We start from the raw sequence: 18,640 nt of genomic DNA on the forward strand, positions 1-18,640 counted from the left end.
ACTTTACATTTTGAAGCACAGACACCGACAAGCAGCACGTCTACTGAGCAAAAGGTTGTCAGGGTGTAGTGTTTCGTAAAAAATTGCTCCACAAAGACCTTTAAAAAAAGGCACCATCCTCTGCTGATTGCACAGCATTTGATATTCTGAGGTGATCTCCAGCCAAATCCCACTGAGTCCACTGGATCAAGCAGGTTAAGGTTGAAGTGGCTGTCGGGGGATAAATTCTGGAAACTTTAAGGCCTTTAATATGTGGATCACCACTGCAATCGTTAAATGACTTAAGAAGGTATTGTTTACTTTTTCACAACACACCAAAATACAAATATTTACCTTTTATTATAGCGTATGAAATGTATCTTCCTAGCACAGGGTGCACTTCACTGTAAATGAGGCTGCAGGTGTGAATCACATGCATTTTGCAACATGCCCTAAATATGACTTCCTGTTCAGTCAATATGTCACCCACTGTTCACCTCCCAGATGAATCTACAGGTAGAAAAGTTTCATCCTGTAAGAAAAAATAGTTATTTACTCAATTACTTTACTCATTGTGGAGGAAAAAACCCTAAGCAATAAGCCACAGGACGACGTGATGTGTTTTATTCATGATTTCATTTTAACTTGGAACGTGGTTTCAAAACACCAACACTCTGATGCAGTTTCTTGTCCTGTGGTTTGGCTTGTACGGTCCGCACTGCGGCTTTTCAACAGATGCAATCAATGCTTCTGTGCTGAGGTAAATGGTTTGTACAAAGATTAAAAAGCAACAGCGATGACCGCTAATCAGATCTTGGTTAACAATCACAATTCATACAGCATTTTATTGAAGAAGGGATGTGTGTCATGTATGACAAGAAAGCACAGTCTATATGCGTACAGGAAATCGTACGAGGGCAGGCTGCTCAGAATGCGACAAACAAGTTGCAGCCTTGAAACTAATCTGAGGTCTTGATAGATGTGGTGGCTTTTCACACCATGACACAGTCTCCTTTGGGTTCACTGGCTTTCAGTTCTTGCTTTAGAAACATGTACAGGGCTTTGTTCTACAAAACAACCTTGAAAATCTGTGTATTGTTTAAGTAATTTTTCATGCCAAAATTGCAGAATATGCAATTTTTTAGCTAATAAAATGTGGAGATTTCCCGATTTTCTCTCTTTTATATCATGTTATATCATATATTGCTGATTATCTTTGGGTTTTGGACTGATAAAACAGGACTTTTAAAAACATTACTGAGGACATTTTTAGATACAAGACACAGGACAAATATTTCTCATTATACTACAAGACTGCATAGCGAGATTTTGATGTAGTTCCCTGTTTGTTTGTTTGATTGATTAGATTGGTTGAGAAGATAGAAATAAAAAAATATAGAACAAAGTATATCATATTTATCAGTACCTAGGAAATAATCGGCAGATAGATCAATAATGAAAATAACCTTTATTTGCACTTCATATTATATTGACTTTGGGTACAGGACCACATCGTTTTGGCAATCCTGTCTTTGTCCAGATGTAAATTATGGCTTAGCAAGATAGATTAAAATCTTGTATGACAGAAAGTTCGGGAAAATCAACTGAGAAATTGTTAATGGATAAAATACACAAACAAAGGTACAACTTTTGTCAAATCCTGACAAAACAAAGTACCTCTCCAATATTCACAACACAATTCACAAGTCAATACATACATGGCAAAATGTCTGATTTATATTGTTTCACAGTGTATACTCTTATATTGCAACTCTAATGTAAATTACATCAATATATTCAAACAGGAATTAATGTTCTGCACAATATTTAAAGTCAATCATACCTAATTATTTCTCGACCAGATGTTTCTTCCTTTTCAAATACACAAATAACGATGATGTTAAATACCAACAAATCACTAACTTACTCCTAAGTAACATAAGCTTTCTTGGTTGTATTGTGTGTCTTTAATGTGCTGATTAAAGACCACTGAAGCAGTTACAATAGATGGTGAAACACAAAAAGACAAAAAAAAACAAACCTTTGTGAAAATTAATTTTAGTTTATTAACTAACTTAAAATAGAATGTGATGTTTGTCTTAAAATGCATTTAGCAAATGTAGCTTGATGCACTTTTTAATCCTTTTTGAAGGAGCCGACTTGGTCAATCAGACGATCAATCTGCAAGAGAACATAACAGCAGAACAAGATGTCAGTGTGCATCTAATGGCTCAGAAAAAAATACAAATTCCAACACTTCAGTTTGCATTGAACTGATAAACCACTGCCTCAGACCTACCTTGGACATTAATCCGGATGAAATGTCCCATTGCTGTGTCTCCATTCTTACATGCAGCACTGCATTGAAATGCACCGCTGTCCTCTGATGTAAGGTCAAGAATCTCTGTCACGACATGTCTGCGTCTCATGGTCTCAACGGTGGCCGTCTCATTCACTGTGGTGAAATACTTGCTGGGGTTTGTCAGCTCAGTACTTTCCTGACACCATACAACATGGAGCAGACCACATTTCTTGAAGTCGTAATATGCTTCACATAGTAGTTTGACCGATGAGCCTCTGGCAGGAGTGATGGTCGCCTGTCGGTAAATGATCTCTAGAGTTTCTACAGCACAAAGGAAACAATGGGGGAAAAAAAGCAAAATAGTTATTAGACAATTCATTCACCTTAATCATACAGATGCCTTTTCCGTTGGTTATGTTTGTTGCGAGTGGAGCTTAGGTGGAGGCAAAACAGTTCCCTAAAAACATCAGCTACCACTGGCTAGCAAGTTTTGTCGGCTCTTTTCTTAATAATGGCAAAAAAAAAATACGAGTGGTCCTGAATATTTACAATCACTCGCTCTCTAGGACCGCAGGTGTTACTTGAAAAAGTTCACATTAACCAATGGGAGCAGACTGGCTGACCCGAACACGCTCCCTCAATGGATGGACGAGCTTTCTACAGCTGCAAGGGTTGGGCGATTGGAGGACCAAATCGACTATCTGGGATTGGCTGAGTCCAGTGCCAGATGCCATATTCTTATTATTTTATTTTGCTATTTTAATGGTTTGGTTGGTTCACTGGGCCAGAGGAAAAGCCAGAGCGTGTAGGATCAGATTGTTTTCAAATTTAATGCGGTAAATTATTTTTTTTATTTAGATTTATTTCAGGCAAACCAGAGCTGGTGATTATTTTAACAGTGGAAAGACTGACCAAGATGGTTTTGGCGAGTTTTATTTTGTTGCCGTCTGTCCAGTTGACAAAGCTCATCTTAGTTTGATGAAAGACAACTTTAATTCAGAAGGCGATCTGCTGTATTATTCTGTTTAATAATAATAAAAAAAAAAATAGGTGTAAGAATATTTCTTCTCTTGACATTGTGTGAGTTCATTTCATTTATTTTGTCTTGGCTCACATACATCTGTCTCCTTTTGTCTTATCATGTTAAATCATAGTTGTCTTCATTTTTTTTTGACTGACAGTGGCAGCTGGTATATGATAAAACTTAAATTTTGGGCCATCACTACTTTGATTTGGGCACCAAAGAAGCAAAATTACATTTTTGCTTTGTAATGTGCTCAACTGTTCTAAGATAATTTGTGATTGTAATTATGAAATCGCCACTAAAAGAGTCTATAAAATCATTGATTTATTCCAAATAGCTTAAAGTAATTGTTCAACATTTTGCTCTTATTCACTTATTCTAACTGAGAGTTAAATGAGAAGCAGCCTATTGCCTGGTAACTACGAGGATAAAAAACTACCAACAGGTCAGTGGAAGAGTGAGTAAGAGGATCAGAGTCCTGGCAGAGGTCAGTGAACACATCATTTTCATATCACTTTACTGTGAAAAATGTTCCCTATCAGTGTTTATGTGATGCTCTGGATAAATATTACTGCTGCATTATGACATTGAATGAAATTTGAGGAAGAGTTGTGCTCATTGTACACGAGGACACAAAGTCCAACTGCTGCTCCTCTTCCTGGAATGAATCAAAGCTTGACAGTAACTCCTCCCTCCTCCTCCTGCTCTCAAACACAGTGAGCTCCACTCTGTCCATGTTTTTCCTTGTTCCCTCCCCTTCAGATCTACAGTTTGAAGATGGGTGGAACCAACATGTGGTGACGTGCAGCAGCTGACAGGCCACATTCACTGCAGGGACACATGTTGTTTAGATCAGAGCTCAAACTAGTTTCACTTCTTAGAAACTGAAAGTCAAACAGTCAGTGCTGCTGAGAGGTGAAATGGCACAGAAAGGAGTTCAGCTGGACTGGGAAATCTTTTCTTGTTCCATCTGTCTGGATCTATTGAAGGATCCAGTAACCATTCCTTGTGGACACAGCTACTGCATGAGCTGCATTAAATCCCACTGGGATGGAGAAGATCCAAAGAAAACCTACAGCTGTCCTCACTGCAAACAGACATTTGCACAGAGGCCCGTCCTGGTGCAAAGTGCCATGTTTGCTGATTTATTGGAAGCACTGAAGAAAACAAGACTTGAAGCTGCTCCTGCTGAACACTGCTATGCTGGACCTGAAGATGTGGCTTGTGATTTCTGCACTGGGAGAAAACTAAAAGCCCTCAAGTCCTGTCTGATGTGTCAGGTCTCTTATTGTGAGCTCCACCTTCAGCCTCACTATGAATCACCTGCCTTTGATAAACACAGGCTGGTGGAGCCCTCCAAAAACCTCCAGGAGAAATTTTGCTCTCATCATGATGAGGTGATGAAGATGTTCTGCCGTACTGATCAGCAGTGTATCTGTTATCTCTGCTCCATGGATGAACATAAAGGCCACAACACAGTGTCAGCCGCAACTGAGAGGAACAGAAAGTGGAGGGAGCTTGGGATGAATCGACAAAACATCCAGCGGAGAATCCAGGACAGAGAGAAAGATGTGAAGGTGCTTCAACAGGAGGTGGAGGCTATCAGTCGCTCTGCTGATAAAGCAGTGGAGGACAGTGAGAAGATCTTCACTGAGCTGATCCATCTCATGGAGAAAAGACGATCTGATGTGAAGCAGCAGGTCAGATCCCAGCAGGAAACTGAAGTGAGTCGAGTCAAAGAGCTTCAGGAGAAGCTGGAGCAGGAGATCACTGAGCTGAAGAGGAAAGACGCTGAGCTGGAACAACTCTCACACACTGATGACCCCATCCAATTCCTACTTAATTACCCTCTGCTGTCACATCTCAGTGAATCTACAGACTCACCCAGCTACAATATCCACCCTCTTCGATATTTTGAAGATGTGATAGCGGCTGTGTCAGAGGCCAAAGATAAACTACTTGATGTTCTCAATGAAGAATGGCTCAAGATCTCACCAAAAGTAATTGAAGTAGGTGTTTTACTACCACAACCAGAGCCCAAGACCAGAGATGAATTCTTACAATATTCCCGTCAAATCACACTGGATCCCAACACAGTTAACACATGGCTATCCTTATCTCACGGGAACAGAAAAGCAACAGTAATGAGAGAAAAGCAATTATGTTCCAGTCACCCAGACAGATTCACTGACTGGCTTCAGGTCCTCAGTAGAGAGAGTCTGACTGGACGTTGTTACTGGGAGGTGGGGAGAAGCAGCGGGGGAGTTTCAGTAGCCGTTGCGTACAAGGATATTAGCAGAACAGGAAATGAAAGTGGATTTGGCAACAATGACAAGTCTTGGGCTTTAGGATGTTTCGACTTTGCTTATTATTTCAGACATAACAATATCAAAACTTTACTCCCAGGTCCTCTGTCCTCCAGAGTCGGAGTGTACCTGGATCACAAGGCAGGAACTCTGTCCTTCTACAGCGTCTCTAAAACCATGACTCTCCTCCACAGAGTCCAGACCACATTCACTCAGCCTCTCTATGCTGGACTTTGGGTTTATTGGGTTGGGGACAGTGTTGAATTGTGTCAGCTAAACAAACGCGTAGTACGCACTGCACCTCCTTGAAATCAGCTGAAAATCTAACAAGGTGGGCTGGACAGGGAAACCTTTTTTTTTTTAAAGTTCTTCTTATTCTTTTGTCCCACAAACTGGAAACTTGCACATCACTTTTTTTGCTTCCCTAGAAACAAGTGTATTTAAACTTGTGGGAACACAAATCGTGGATTTTCCTAAAATATTGTTTACAAAGTTGAGATAAATCCATGTTAGTGAGCACCTCTCCTCGCCAAGACAGTCCATCCACCTGACAGGTGTGGCATATAAAGATGTTGATTAAACGGCATGATTATGACACACGTCTGCCTTTGACAGGTCATAATAAAAGGCCACTCTAAAAGGTGCAGTTTCAGTTTTTTTTTTTTTTAACCTCTCCCTAACCAATCACTCCTCATGCCCTTACTTAACCAACCAAACACAAGAAGGCAAGGAGTACTGGCCAATCAGAGGCAGAGCAGGACCATGACTTTGCCTTTTTTATTAAATAAAATAAACTGCACATTTTAGAGCGGTCCTTTATTGTGACCAAGCCCACACATCTGTGCAATAATCACACTGTTTAATCAGCATCTCAGTGTGGTACACCTATCAGGAGAAGTGCTCCCTATCACAGATTTTAACTTTGACTTAAGAAAAATGCACTTGTATTTTTTGTTGAGTTTACAACAGCAAATGGAGACACTTCTGATTGTTGTATATGTGACATGTATCAAGTAGATGTATGAGCTGCTGCACTGAGGCTTTTGTCTGCAAATATGTCATATATACCAGGAATAACACACAGTAGTTTTGTGTTGACAGCCTTGAGAAAAAATTGATGCCAACTCGAGGTTGATTTGATAGTTTTGCCTTTAATTATCAGTGTACAGTTGGTGCATTATTTTTTTTTCTCTCTGTGGCCTCTCTGAGGCTCTGTACATGGCAAATATACACTATGGTAAAATCATTTTCACCTGTAGTTCTACCCTAGGCTGCAAGTTTCAGCGACACCCAACGCCATCTTGTACAAAAAATACAATTACTATAAATGAATCAAGAAAACACAATAGACTGAGATTAAACAGATCAGACAGATCAGATCAAATGCTGTCTTGCTAAGGAACGTTTAATTTGTACACACACTGAGAAACAGCCACACTGTAATGGTACTTCTTATCATTTTATATCATAGCTGCAAGCTTAGTTTCTTTCAATTACGGAAACCAGTTCAGATTAAATGAATTCATCTGTATATGGTCTACTGTCTACTATTAGGTCTGAAGTGCTAGTTGTTTATTCTGAGAATACTTCATGAGGTTTTCTTCCGGCAGTGACAGCGTCTTGTATCAAGAGAACAAAGAAATGTGTAAAGACACCTACATGTCAAAAGTTGTACACTGACCTCTTTCCTCGGCAGACGACACACACAAAGTCACCAACAGCAGCAGCAGTGGCAGAGTCAGCCGAGCCATTCTCCAACACTCACACCAGATAGCTAGACTAAAGATGAACACGAGGACCACGACAGGAGTTCAAAATGGAGGAGAGAGCCAAGCTGACGGTTTAATGGTGCTCAGTTAGTGATGTCACGTTCGATGCAATGCATGACCTCCATGATGCGAGAGTGTCTGCTGCTGTGTGGGTGGAGGATACACACGTCTGTGCTCACTTACATAGCAGTGTTTTCACTTCCTTTGACCACAGGCTACTTTCTGTTCATCTTTAGTTGATATCCTTTCCGTTGCTGTGTTTGTTTTGCAACAAAATGCATCACCTAGTAACATTTTATGTGGTCTTGAATGCAGCGCTCTGTTATGTCTATTTTATTATGAATTAAACAGTTGTCATCTGTCAGATGACATCTGTGTCTCAGGTAATTTGTCTTTAAAATCTGCTTTTAGTGTCAGTCTGTGTTCAGTGAGAAGAGCTTTCATTATTTATTAAATGACTTGGATTCAGATTTTCTCTTTACGTTTTCCTGAGGTTTGTATTTAGATTTAGAAAGTGAGAAAACGTCTACGACAAAATCACATGTATGAGTATTATGCAAGTTTTTCTTTTTTTTATATCTGTTGAATCTTTAAACTTTAAAATAAAGTTCTTTTCATTCACACAAAGCTTTGATGCTTGATTTGACGTTATAACCATTGTCATATTATTGTCAAAGCCCTTTGAAATTTCAATTTCAAAGACAAAGTGTGCTGAACAACTTAACACTGAATTAACCCACATCTGGCGCCAATAGATGAGGTATGTACACATTAAGAATACGCTCCCAAAGCTCATCAGAAATCCTCTCCCCCAGTTCTTCCTCTCAGAGAGCCTTTACAGAGTCCAGAGAGGGTGACAATAAATGTTTGGATCTGGAGATACATATACAAAATCACAAAATCACAATCAGAAAAGCATCTAGAGGTGTGTCAACAGGCAGATTATAGAGTTATTTTGGAAGAGAGAAAAACAAAACATGAGCTGTTGAAAAGATGCAAATATATTGCTAACATATAAGTCCTTAAATTGTTTGATTTCTAGGTTAAACCATACTGAAAATGCACCATCTGGTAGAGGTATACTACATGTGAAGTACACACACTCTCACCACACATTCTGAATACAGGTGTATATGATGGCACCTAAATGGCGTAGGCATATTTTTTGGATGTACATATTGATACATCGGGGCCCCCAACTCTGGAAAACAGTGTTGACCAACATCTGAGAAAAATGGGCTCTTTCAGTTTGCCAACCAACTTTTTTTTTTTCACCAGCCTGAACTGCAGAACTGCATCTGCATTACCTATTAAACAATTAACCTTATTGTCAGTAACGAACAAAAACATCACAGACAAGAACATCATCTTGTTCCTGGAATTATCAGAGAACTTTATCATGTCAATGACAAAGATCTTTTTTTTTTTCCAATGACAAAGATCTTCTCTGTTACGAATAATCCAGAAATATACATTACGTCACTGCTTCCTCTGTGTCATCAGATTTTTCTGAGTAAAGAGCCTCCACGCACTGAATGTTTGGTTTTGGTTTTGCAATGGAAACCTTTTAAAGTGATTACTATCTAAATTACATTTATTACATGTATATAAAGTAATGAAACAGAGATCCTCCTTATTTACTGAATTGTGTTGACTGTTTGGCAATTAAATGACCGTGTGTAAATACACTCGAATTAATTGCAGTGTTGTACATAAATATAGATTACAAAGAGACTGAAATATAGATTTCAAGGAGATGACATTTTTCATTGAGATAAAATGGCCTCCTGTTTCCTGCCATGATTCCAATGCACACGCAGCAGCAGCCTCAGGTAGCCAGCTGGAAGCAGATGGGTTAAAGCAATGCAAACTATCATATGTATAGATATATGCATCAAAAATAGACATTTAAAAAAATAATAATAATTAATACTAACCCTAACCCATGTGTGAAACTGTGAAAATTGTTGCAGTTATCTGGTTGCTTCCACCCACAACATTTACAATCCCTTCTTCTTTTTTATTTGTGGTTTGGTGACACAACTGTCATTGTGAAACCGGTCGCCATAGAAGGGCAGTGATGAATTAATGTGCGCACACCCGCACCAGTACATTTTGAGCATCGCCATCTCTAACAGAGAATTCAACAGGGTCACTGTCAAAAGGAAAGGACATGGGACACTACGTGAATTCACCAGTTGATGAAGGGAGGAATAGTCCAGAGAAGAGAGGGAATTCACATTCAGGTCAGGATGTTTTTTGACTTACAGAATGAGTCCTGTTTGTTTTTAGGTTTCCAAAATTATTGGTGTGGCCTCTGGGCCTTTACACTCTTATTCATTTGATCATTTCACACACATATAAGCTGCAACAAAATTGATATAGTTGATAATTTTTCATTTTGAACCAAGTTCAGTCCAAAAACTTAACTGGTTCACATTTCTTTCTGTTTTGTTTTTTTTTTTCTTTAAAAAAAAAATTAAGTAGAACCTCTTCTTAACATGGACACTCGACTCTAGACAATGACATCATACACTGTGGTTCTCAATATTCATATTTTTGTAGGCTATTAAAGCATCAATATTGAATAGCAAGGATAATGTATGTCTGTAGTTATTAACAACAACAATTTGAAAACACAAACAGTAAAACTGAACAGCAACATAATGTTGAAATTTTCAATTCGGAAGTCAAAATTCCAACTTTCAAGTTGAACATGAAGGCATCGTAATGCATGAGAACTGCACTGGGATTGAGGAGGGTGAGGAAACAGAGGAGAGGAGTGACTATAAAGCAGATCTGTCTGTTTTCCACAGTGGCGTAAACTCCAGTCTGCAGTGTAACTCATACACCTCATGTTGCATGATCAAACAACATTTTTATATCAAGTCGACACTTCTGTCCAGAGTCGCACGCTCCCTCTTTCTCTCTGCTGCGATCACACTTTTTTTTAAAAATCAGCTGTGATGTGAGCACCGTTATATCTCTCAGGAGTGAACGACGCTCAAGTTCATGTTGATTAATTGTAAACTTTATTTTGAACTCGGTCAGTCCATGAACGCCACTCTTTTAGCACGTTCATGCACAGCACTTAAAATCTGCTGATTGCTGTTAACTAATAAATGACACTCGCAGAGCTGTTGTATAAAAGCAATATCACATTAGAGGGAGTGCTGTTGTACTGAATATCAGCACGGCTGTGATCATCTTTGGCAGTTTACTGTACTGTATTAACAGATTCAGTGAGACTCAAGTATAGCGGTAACAGGTACAGGTAGTATTCAATACACTTATAAACACATGTATCTGAAGGACAAATATTATGATTAATGCTGTCTGTGTCTGCTGTTTTTATTCAGTTATGCATGGGTTCATTTGTTGAAGCACAAAGGAAATAAATGTGACCTATTTAGAGTCCTCTTAAGTACAGTGAGGCTGTGGAGAGTCCCTAACTTATCAGTCAGGCTACATCAGTGTACAACTTACATGTCGTTCTATTGAGTCATATATCCAACTTGTAACACTGTGGTTACAGGACAGCTTCCTTAAAAAGCTATTAGCAGTCATAACAGGCAATGCAATTACTGCAGCTGGTGTGTGTGTTTGTATGTGTGTGTGTTGTCCTGTAGGATGGTCAAAAGTCTTCACTGTGGTTGGAGTCAGCTTCGGCCTGCTGTGCATCATACAGTCAGCTCTCAATGTTTCTCTTCGGCTCCAAGGAAGTGAGTATCAGCCTGCCCAGCACCTTCCACAAGTACAGCACAACAGCTGAGTAAAAGTTTAAGATTTCATAAACCAAAGCTTCTGCACAGCCAATGAAAAGCTGTGAGTGCAGGTTGTTTGAGTGTCTCTGCAGGCAACATGCAGTGAATTCCCTGCTGTAGTTTTTTGATTCTCTAAGGAAGTTTTGTGCAATCGTTCAAGGGTAACTTTGGAGTTTTTTCAACCTGGACCCTATTTATCATGTTTTGTGTCTAAGCGTTTGAGGGGGACCACAACTGTTGAAGAGTAATTTTGTCATCAACACATTTCATTCAAACCTGACAGTAAGAAATTAAAACTCTCTAAAACCATTTTGGTTTGTCTTTCCATTTTCCCAACAATCACCAAGTCTGGTTTGGTCAAAATAAAGTCTCGACTGACATTATATACAGGGGTGGAAGTAATTAATTACAAATACTTAAGTGTTATTAAGTATTTTTTTCGGGGCACTTGTACTTTTATGAGTATATTTTCAAGTCTGTACTTTTACTTGTACTTAAGTATGTATTTCACAATGTAATCTACTTAGTTACTAATTGAGCACTGAGTACAATTTGAATTAATATCCAAACCTTTCATCTGCATTTTCATAGCCATTAATGCTATTTGATCACAAGTGGGCCAAAGAAAACTAAAAAAAATATGCTTTATTTTGCACTTGGGGGTTTTTCTTCAAAGAAGCAAAATCTTTTTGGAGCTCAAACTCAGACAAAACAGCAAGAACAAAATTATTAAATATAAAAGTGCAAAGATGATGTCAATAACAAAGACAAATCGTGTGTTCTTTTCAGTACCTGTGACAAAATAAAGAAATAAAAATACAAAAAAAAAAAGATCAAACATTTAATCATTAATTGAAACCTACATGTATGACATTTGCGTGCAGAGCTTCTATGACTGGTGGAACTCGTGGGAAACTACAATGGTTGGTCAAATTTGCAGACAAGGCCGTGCAGATTTCATGGAGATTGGTTGAAATTGCATGAATCATCAACATTGCAACTTCCTGGATTCCTGATTAAACAACGATTAAAAAGTAATTAATAGTCTGAGTAGTTTTTGAGAAGAATACTATGTACTTTTTCTTATGTATTTTTCTAATACCAGTACTTTTCTTTGTAACTGAGTCACATTATAGTGATGTAACGGTGCTTGTACTTGAGTACAGACTTTCGTGAAAATATTCTGGCTGTGCAAACTGTTTCTCCCCGCTGTTTCTCAGATGTTCAACCTCCCTCTTAATAATAATAAAAAGAGCATTATTTACATAGCACCTATAAGAACAAAGTTCTCAAAATGCTTTGACAAACAAAACAAAAGATATTCAGGAGGCAATATAACAACAGAAAGGCCAAACAGAGGCAAGACTAAATTAAGCTAAAGTTGAGGTAACAACAAGGAAAAGACACTAAAATATAGTTAAAATAAGTCAGAACAGTAAAAAAAAATTACAAACAATAAAAGCAAGCACTTTCCTCAGTAATGGACTGATTCCAAAGATTATTGTCACCATCAGGTACTTAGACACAAAAACATGGGAAAATAGTGTCCAGGTTAAAAAATGCATTAGTTACTCCTGAACACAAAAAAGAAAGAGATTTTTTTTTCTTAATCCCTCAACATTTCGAGGAATAAATTGTGACTCAAAGAGAGGAACATCTTTCTGTCTTTTTCCTTCCTAGTTGGGTTTTGCAACAGGTCTGACCTCATCAACTCTGCCAATGTCACCCTGATGTCAACTACTGACACCAGCGCCCTGCTTCTAGAGAAGGACCAACTGACGAAAGAAAACAGAGAGTTACAGGACAATAACAACCACCTGACCACAGCTAATGATATATTAAATGAGAATCTCAGGCAACAACAACATCGCATAGTGGAACTTGAGGCTGAAAACAAAAGGTTGATGATGAGGCTCTCTGAAAAGGGTGAGGGTCACTTTTTCAGAGCCAGACACAGTTTCATGCTTTGAAGTTAAAATGCGCAGATATTCTTTCCATTTTCTTGAAAAACTTTTATTTACTGTCATGTTGCTTCCTGTCCTGCCTCATTACCCCGTCCTGTTTCTGAGCAGAACTTCAAAGCTGTCCACTGGGATGGAGGCCGTACATGTCCAGCTGTTACGAGCTGTCCACCGAGAGAAACAACTGGAGGAACGCAGAAGAAGACTGTGTGGCAAAAGGAGCTCATTTAGTGGTTTTAAATGATGCAAGAGAAGAGGTATTTATGATTTTTCTTGCATCCATACATGCACTGTTTAAGCATGTTGTTAAGAACACTTTTGTGTGTTGCAGTTACGCTGCACGGATAAACAAAGCCTTATCTTGATGACCTTTCTACAACACAATTCCCTCCTCACAGGATTTCCTCCATACTTTGGGAAGTTCTGTCGTGTGGATCGGCTTGAAAGGTCAATTGAAGAACTGGATATGGGTGGACAGAAGTCAGCTGACAGATGTGTAAGACTCTTTGAAGGTCTTTAAATACCCAAAGTAACACAAATAAATGGCACAAAAATGTGAATGTGTAGGAGGCGTAATATCAACATGTCTGACCGTTCACATCGATATGTTGTTGTTTTCTTTGCCAATTAAGTTCAAATGCCTTGTTAAGATGGCTTACATATACCTCTGCACCTTTACTTCATTTAGTATTCAATTATTGATGAATATGCAAACAGTCCCTGCCCCCTCCACGCATCCCAAGCACCACCCCTACCTCTAAATAGCACCTGGCCTCTCCTCTATTTTGTGAGCTGATCGCAGTAACTAGTTACATCCGGCTTCTCCTGTGGGCTGGACATAGCTGCTAATGATATGTATAGCACCACCCCCTCGATGAACAGGATTGGTTCCTTAGGTTTATGACATCATATACTCAGCCTGTCTGAATCCATTTTTTTGAGACTGCCCTTCCTCACTGCAGTTTCAAAGCAAGAAATGTTCAGACATGATGTTTACTGCTTGTTTTACTCCTGATACGTCTTGTAACACATTTTCACTGGAGGGGGTCTTTAAGTTTGATGCAGATGATGATTCCTGATACTGATGGTGTGAAATGTGTGGTGTTTTGCAGTAACAGGATTCAGCTGCAGCAGGGTGGTCGACGTGTTTACTGCGTCTACTCTGAACCCTTACCGTTTGGCTCTGTGACCTGGGTCGGTGCCGCCTGCAGAGAACACCACCACTGGGTGTGTGAGAAGGAGATGATGTAAAACACAATCTCCATCAAACCTGAATAACACTCACACAACGACCAAAAGTTTACATGTTGTTCTATTTATCTCATTCCCGATTCTAAGACTGAGGAATTCCCTACAGTCTCTGCCACACATGTAAATATATAAAATACTATATGTATGATTTTATTCATTGTTGATTTTAATGTGCTGTTTTCTGTAATATACCTCTGCTGAATATAATTTCATGGTCCTCGTGTGCTTTTTATTGGTGTATGTTTAAAGGAAAATCTGACTGCTGGAAATTGTATTGAGACAAAAACTAAATCTGTGATGTTTTGTTTACTAAAATAATGTCAGTAGAAGTGTGATGACCAAACATCTGGAAAGAAAAAACTAAACTGAAAGATGGTTCACTGGTGTTTATGTTCATATGGACAACAGGACTTTCTCAACCAGCAGAGATTTGATTGAACCTTTGTTTGTCAGGTTTTAATTGAGAGAGTTAGTCAAAGACAGACATTCACATTTTTGTTGAGAAACAGATTTTTAATTGAATTTCCAGACAACAATTTCATATACATTTATAAATATCTAGTTATGTAAAATTTGATTTTACCAATCTTCTAAATATTTTTGTTTTAGTTTCTATGTGAACTAAAGATTATAGGTTGGTAAAAGTTTATTTAGTTTATTTTAAAACTTGTTAAAGTTGAGGCTCAAAACTCAAAAATCTATTGCAGTGAGTTGAAATCTTGAGTTGTCTCAACTGTTTTTTATCTTGTATTAATATGTATGCATATTCATTTCTATGACTGCAGTTCTCTTCATTTCTACACAGAAAAAAGAAATGTCACAAAATTTACCTTTAAAAGCCACAAGATGACTGAGTTCCTTAAACCAGTGTCTGATGGTTTGACCTCTTCATCTAAAGAGTCTTCAGGAAATGAAGTTATAATATTCAGAAGGTGACTGATAATCTGCACATCTTCCTCTACGGAAGTGAGAAAAAAGTAGTAACAGCATGTTGTTTAATAACCATAGAAACTGTCATGCGAATGTTCACATCAAACTTGTTTTGATGAATTTTTCTACAAAGTTTGTTCTGAAAATCAACAGGTGTGTTGAAGACTGACATTATCAGTGGTGGAATGTAACTATATTTACTCAAGTTCTGTACTTGAGTACAAATTCAAGGCACGTGAACTTTACTTGAGTATTTCCATTTCATGCAGATTTATACTTCTGTTCCATCTCAGAGGCAAATATTGTACCTTTATTTCCACTACATTTGTCTGACAGCTTTAGTTACTAGTTACTGTACAGATTACAGTTTTGCATCCCCTTCCTGTCCAGTGAAAAATGATAAAATGAAGCATGAAGCAGATGCTCCTCTGCTGCCACAGACATCATCATGTCTTCTCTTATTGTTTTAATGTGAGAGAGACCCCTGGTGGTACAAGTGTCATATTGCACATTTAAGAAAATGATCTGAATGGTTCTTCCATCACTGAATATTAATCATAAATTAATTAAAGATCACACAGTTCCATGAAACATTCAGACTCTTCTGTCTGCTGATAACTCCTGCCGGTCTTCACTCAGTGAGAACCCTTAGGCTCGCTTTGGGTGCCAAATCCACAAAAGGAAACTCTCAGGGGAAAATAGAGAACTTGTGGCTCCAGACAGACTTAGACTGCATACTTAGACTAACTTGTTTACTTGAATGTGCAACACTAATATCAACACTTAATGCATCTATAAAGACACTGTTCCCTTTGTTGATGGTGCTGGCCAGATAACTAGCTACATAAGGTAATACTGTGAACTGAACACCCTTCATCCCAAACCCCCCAACCAGTTTCTCATCAGATCCACACCAATGTAGTTGCTGACGGTTTTTTCTTGTTTTGAACTTAGAATGGTGAGTTTGCCAAAAGGTGAGGAATTTACATAAAGTGTTAAAAGTCCTGAGTTGCACATTTTTATCCTTGTTAGTCACGTTGCAGCAGTATGACCACATGTTGTTGGCAATATAACAGATAAGCTAAGTTATCCCTAACCAGCAAGCACATAAACCTGGTGAATTTCTACAAGACGGCAAAAAATCATTTACTCATCATATCAGTGTAGCAAACACATCACAGTAATGCTGACAAGAATGGTCACTGCTGTTGAAATGACATCCACTCGCAGTTGGACTTAATCGGTATTAAGTTTTAAAATACAAGAAATTCTGCATGTTTTCCTTAACAATATGTATTATATAATTCCAGCTTCTTTCATACAGCCATGCAACAAACATTTTATTGTTAAATTTACTCTGCAAAGTGAGTGGTGTCATGTGACCTATGCGGCCTATTTTATGCAATGGCTGTTGGACATAAAAATAAACCATTACATTTTATTTTTTGAAAACATTCTTACTTTACAGCATTTCTTCACACCTGCCTAACACTTCAAGGTACTTATGTGTATGTATGTACACACACGCACATTTTTGCAATAATCCCTCAAAAGAATTAAGAAATACGGATCGACTGAACACAGAATGCACATAAGGGTTTGAAAATGTCAACCACAACAATATCAATTATTTTCAGAGATGTCTCATAACCTTGTGTTTCATTGTTTTAAAAATATCCTACCTGTAACAGCTGCTGGAAGAGTCCAGAGCCTGAAAGATTCTGCAGTGAGACGTTGGATTCCATGTTAGTGACGACAGTCTGCAGCACAGATCATCTGAAAAAATAGAAAATGTCAGTCAGTAGACTGGAATGATAAGAAAACATGTCTACAAAGATGGATGAGAGCAACTACATTGAAAACTGTTGAATGAGGCCTAATCTATGAAAAGAGGTTTAGATGATGGTATTTGTCATTCATTACTTCCCCCTGCTCAACATTTTGTAAAAATCACTATGATGCACTGATTTTCAGCAAAATATTTCATCATTGTTTTTATGGTGCAGCCAGAGTTCATCTCACAATTTCATGTTTGAAATTTTAAGAGGTCATTGAACCAGCAGAACAACGGCACACAAATAATCAGGATGACAATGTAGCACAAGTCAGTTCAGTATAAATCAATGTGAATGACGGGACGATGAAAAAACACATTTAACCAGAGAGACAGAAGAAAAAAAGAGAAAGTCATTTTCAATCAAGTCCAAAATAAATATTCCCGGAAACTCTTCAGAGTTCAACATAAAAACACAACTTTTCAGGTCTTCAACAATAAACAGCAAAAAGAACTCAGTTTGTTCAGTTCAGGACCTCAAAATTTGGTCAGAGTAAACCCTCTTCACTGAAACAAATCAAATGAGGATCTTTGGGAAAGTTTTAGCGGTTCAGTTTATTAAAGAGTAAAAAGAGTAAATCAGCTGGACAACAAAGTTAATCAGAGCTCTGTGGACAGGTGTCAGTTGTTTGGTCTGTCCTCAAACAGAAAATCAAACAGCAAAAGTTTATGAAAGAAGAAAATTAACTGGGAAAAAAATGAGAAATGAAAACTTGGAGTTCACCAACTCACCTGCCGTGAAGGGAGATTATTGATCGGCTGGTTCCGGAGATTTTCGGTCTTTTCGGAGACTCACGTGGCGTTTTTCCCACGCCATTTTTCAGACACCATCACTTCCCGTTTACCTCCGTCATAAAGGAGGAGACGTGGGCCGACTACTCAAAAAGCGGTCAGTGATTGGTTGTCAGGATGGCCAGGTGACAGAGGGGTGTGGCCTTCATTCATTAACATTAATTAATGTTCCGGGGACAGAACATATTATTAAACATTACTATAAATATACCAGAATTAACCAAAAGGCCAGTTTTTATTGAACAGATGTAAAGTTTGAAACCTAAAATCAATCAGAAAATGAATAAAGAAGTAAATTAATTGAAGAAATCTGCCTGATAATCAAAGACAGGTCACTTTGAAATGTGGACGCTGATTAAAAAGACCTTTGCATCACATGTCAAACTCAATATCAGCAACTTTACAGAGACATTATGAAGAAATGAAAAGAAAAGACAAGTGGATAAAATGTTTATAATTCATAGAAATTTTATTTAATGAAGTGAAAATGAATAAAGAATTTAAATAAAGCAAAAATCATATATCATATATCTGAGTTTCTTTAAATATCTTTTCAATTTTAGTAATATTTTATTCTTATTTCTTTGTTTTATTTCTTTATCATTCTGTTGTATTATTTTAGTCTTTATTATTCTTTTTCACTTGTAAATCCAGTTAATAAACAAGCATTAATAACTTTATTTTCCAGAAAAAATAAGTAAACACTAAAAACTTCATAAGTAGTTCTA

The 18,640-nt window shown here is 37.9% G+C and overlaps 3 protein-coding genes across 3 annotated transcripts; 2 read left to right on the forward strand and 1 right to left on the reverse strand.

Annotated features, from left to right (window-relative positions):
- Positions 1 to 1,935: 1,935 nt before the first annotated feature.
- Positions 1,936 to 7,939, reverse strand: LOC146322130 (uncharacterized). The gene is made up of 2 exons (XM_084727535.1): positions 7,293 to 7,939; positions 1,936 to 2,602 (listed from the first exon to the last, which is right to left on the reverse strand). The coding sequence occupies exons 1-2, from the start codon at positions 7,360 to 7,362 to the stop codon at positions 2,238 to 2,240; spliced, it is 435 nt and encodes a 144-aa protein (XP_084583661.1). The 5' UTR covers positions 7,363 to 7,939; the 3' UTR covers positions 1,936 to 2,237.
- Positions 3,786 to 7,278, forward strand: LOC146322131 (tripartite motif-containing protein 16-like). The gene has a single exon (XM_084727534.1). It carries the CDS (start codon positions 4,226 to 4,228, stop codon positions 5,918 to 5,920), a length of 1,695 nt encoding a protein of 564 aa, XP_084583660.1. The 5' UTR covers positions 3,786 to 4,225; the 3' UTR covers positions 5,921 to 7,278.
- A 1,486-nt stretch (positions 7,940 to 9,425) lies between the features above and the next one.
- Positions 9,426 to 14,131, forward strand: LOC146322132 (oxidized low-density lipoprotein receptor 1-like). Its single transcript, XM_084725775.1, has 5 exons — positions 9,426 to 9,626; positions 11,010 to 11,102; positions 12,825 to 13,070; positions 13,217 to 13,362; positions 13,504 to 14,131. The coding sequence occupies exons 1-5, from the start codon at positions 9,554 to 9,556 to the stop codon at positions 13,603 to 13,605; spliced, it is 660 nt and encodes a 219-aa protein (XP_084581901.1). The 5' UTR covers positions 9,426 to 9,553; the 3' UTR covers positions 13,606 to 14,131.
- The last annotated feature ends 4,509 nt before the right edge of the window (positions 14,132 to 18,640 follow it).

This window comes from Lutjanus erythropterus, chromosome 9, assembly GCF_056507025.1.
Source record: "Lutjanus erythropterus isolate fLutEry1 chromosome 9, fLutEry1.hap2, whole genome shotgun sequence".
Classification (NCBI taxonomy): Eukaryota; Metazoa; Chordata; class Actinopteri; order Lutjaniformes; family Lutjanidae; genus Lutjanus; species Lutjanus erythropterus.

Coding starts and splice junctions, on each gene's coding strand:
- LOC146322131 (XM_084727534.1), top strand. CDS start 4,226: ATGGCACAGAAAGGAGTTCAGCTGGACTGGGAAATCTTTTCTTGTTCC.
- LOC146322130 (XM_084727535.1), bottom strand. CDS start 7,362: ATGGCTCGGCTGACTCTGCCACTGCTGCTGCTGTTGGTGACTTTGTGT. Junction 2,603..7,292: donor GTCGTCTGCCGAGGAAAGAG/GTCAGTGTACAA, acceptor TTTGTGCTGTAG/AAACTCTAGAGATCATTTAC.
- LOC146322132 (XM_084725775.1), top strand. CDS start 9,554: ATGGGACACTACGTGAATTCACCAGTTGATGAAGGGAGGAATAGTCCA. Junction 11,103..12,824: donor TTCTCTTCGGCTCCAAGGAA/GTGAGTATCAGC, acceptor TTTCCTTCCTAG/TTGGGTTTTGCAACAGGTCT. Junction 13,071..13,216: donor GATGAGGCTCTCTGAAAAGG/GTGAGGGTCACT, acceptor GTTTCTGAGCAG/AACTTCAAAGCTGTCCACTG.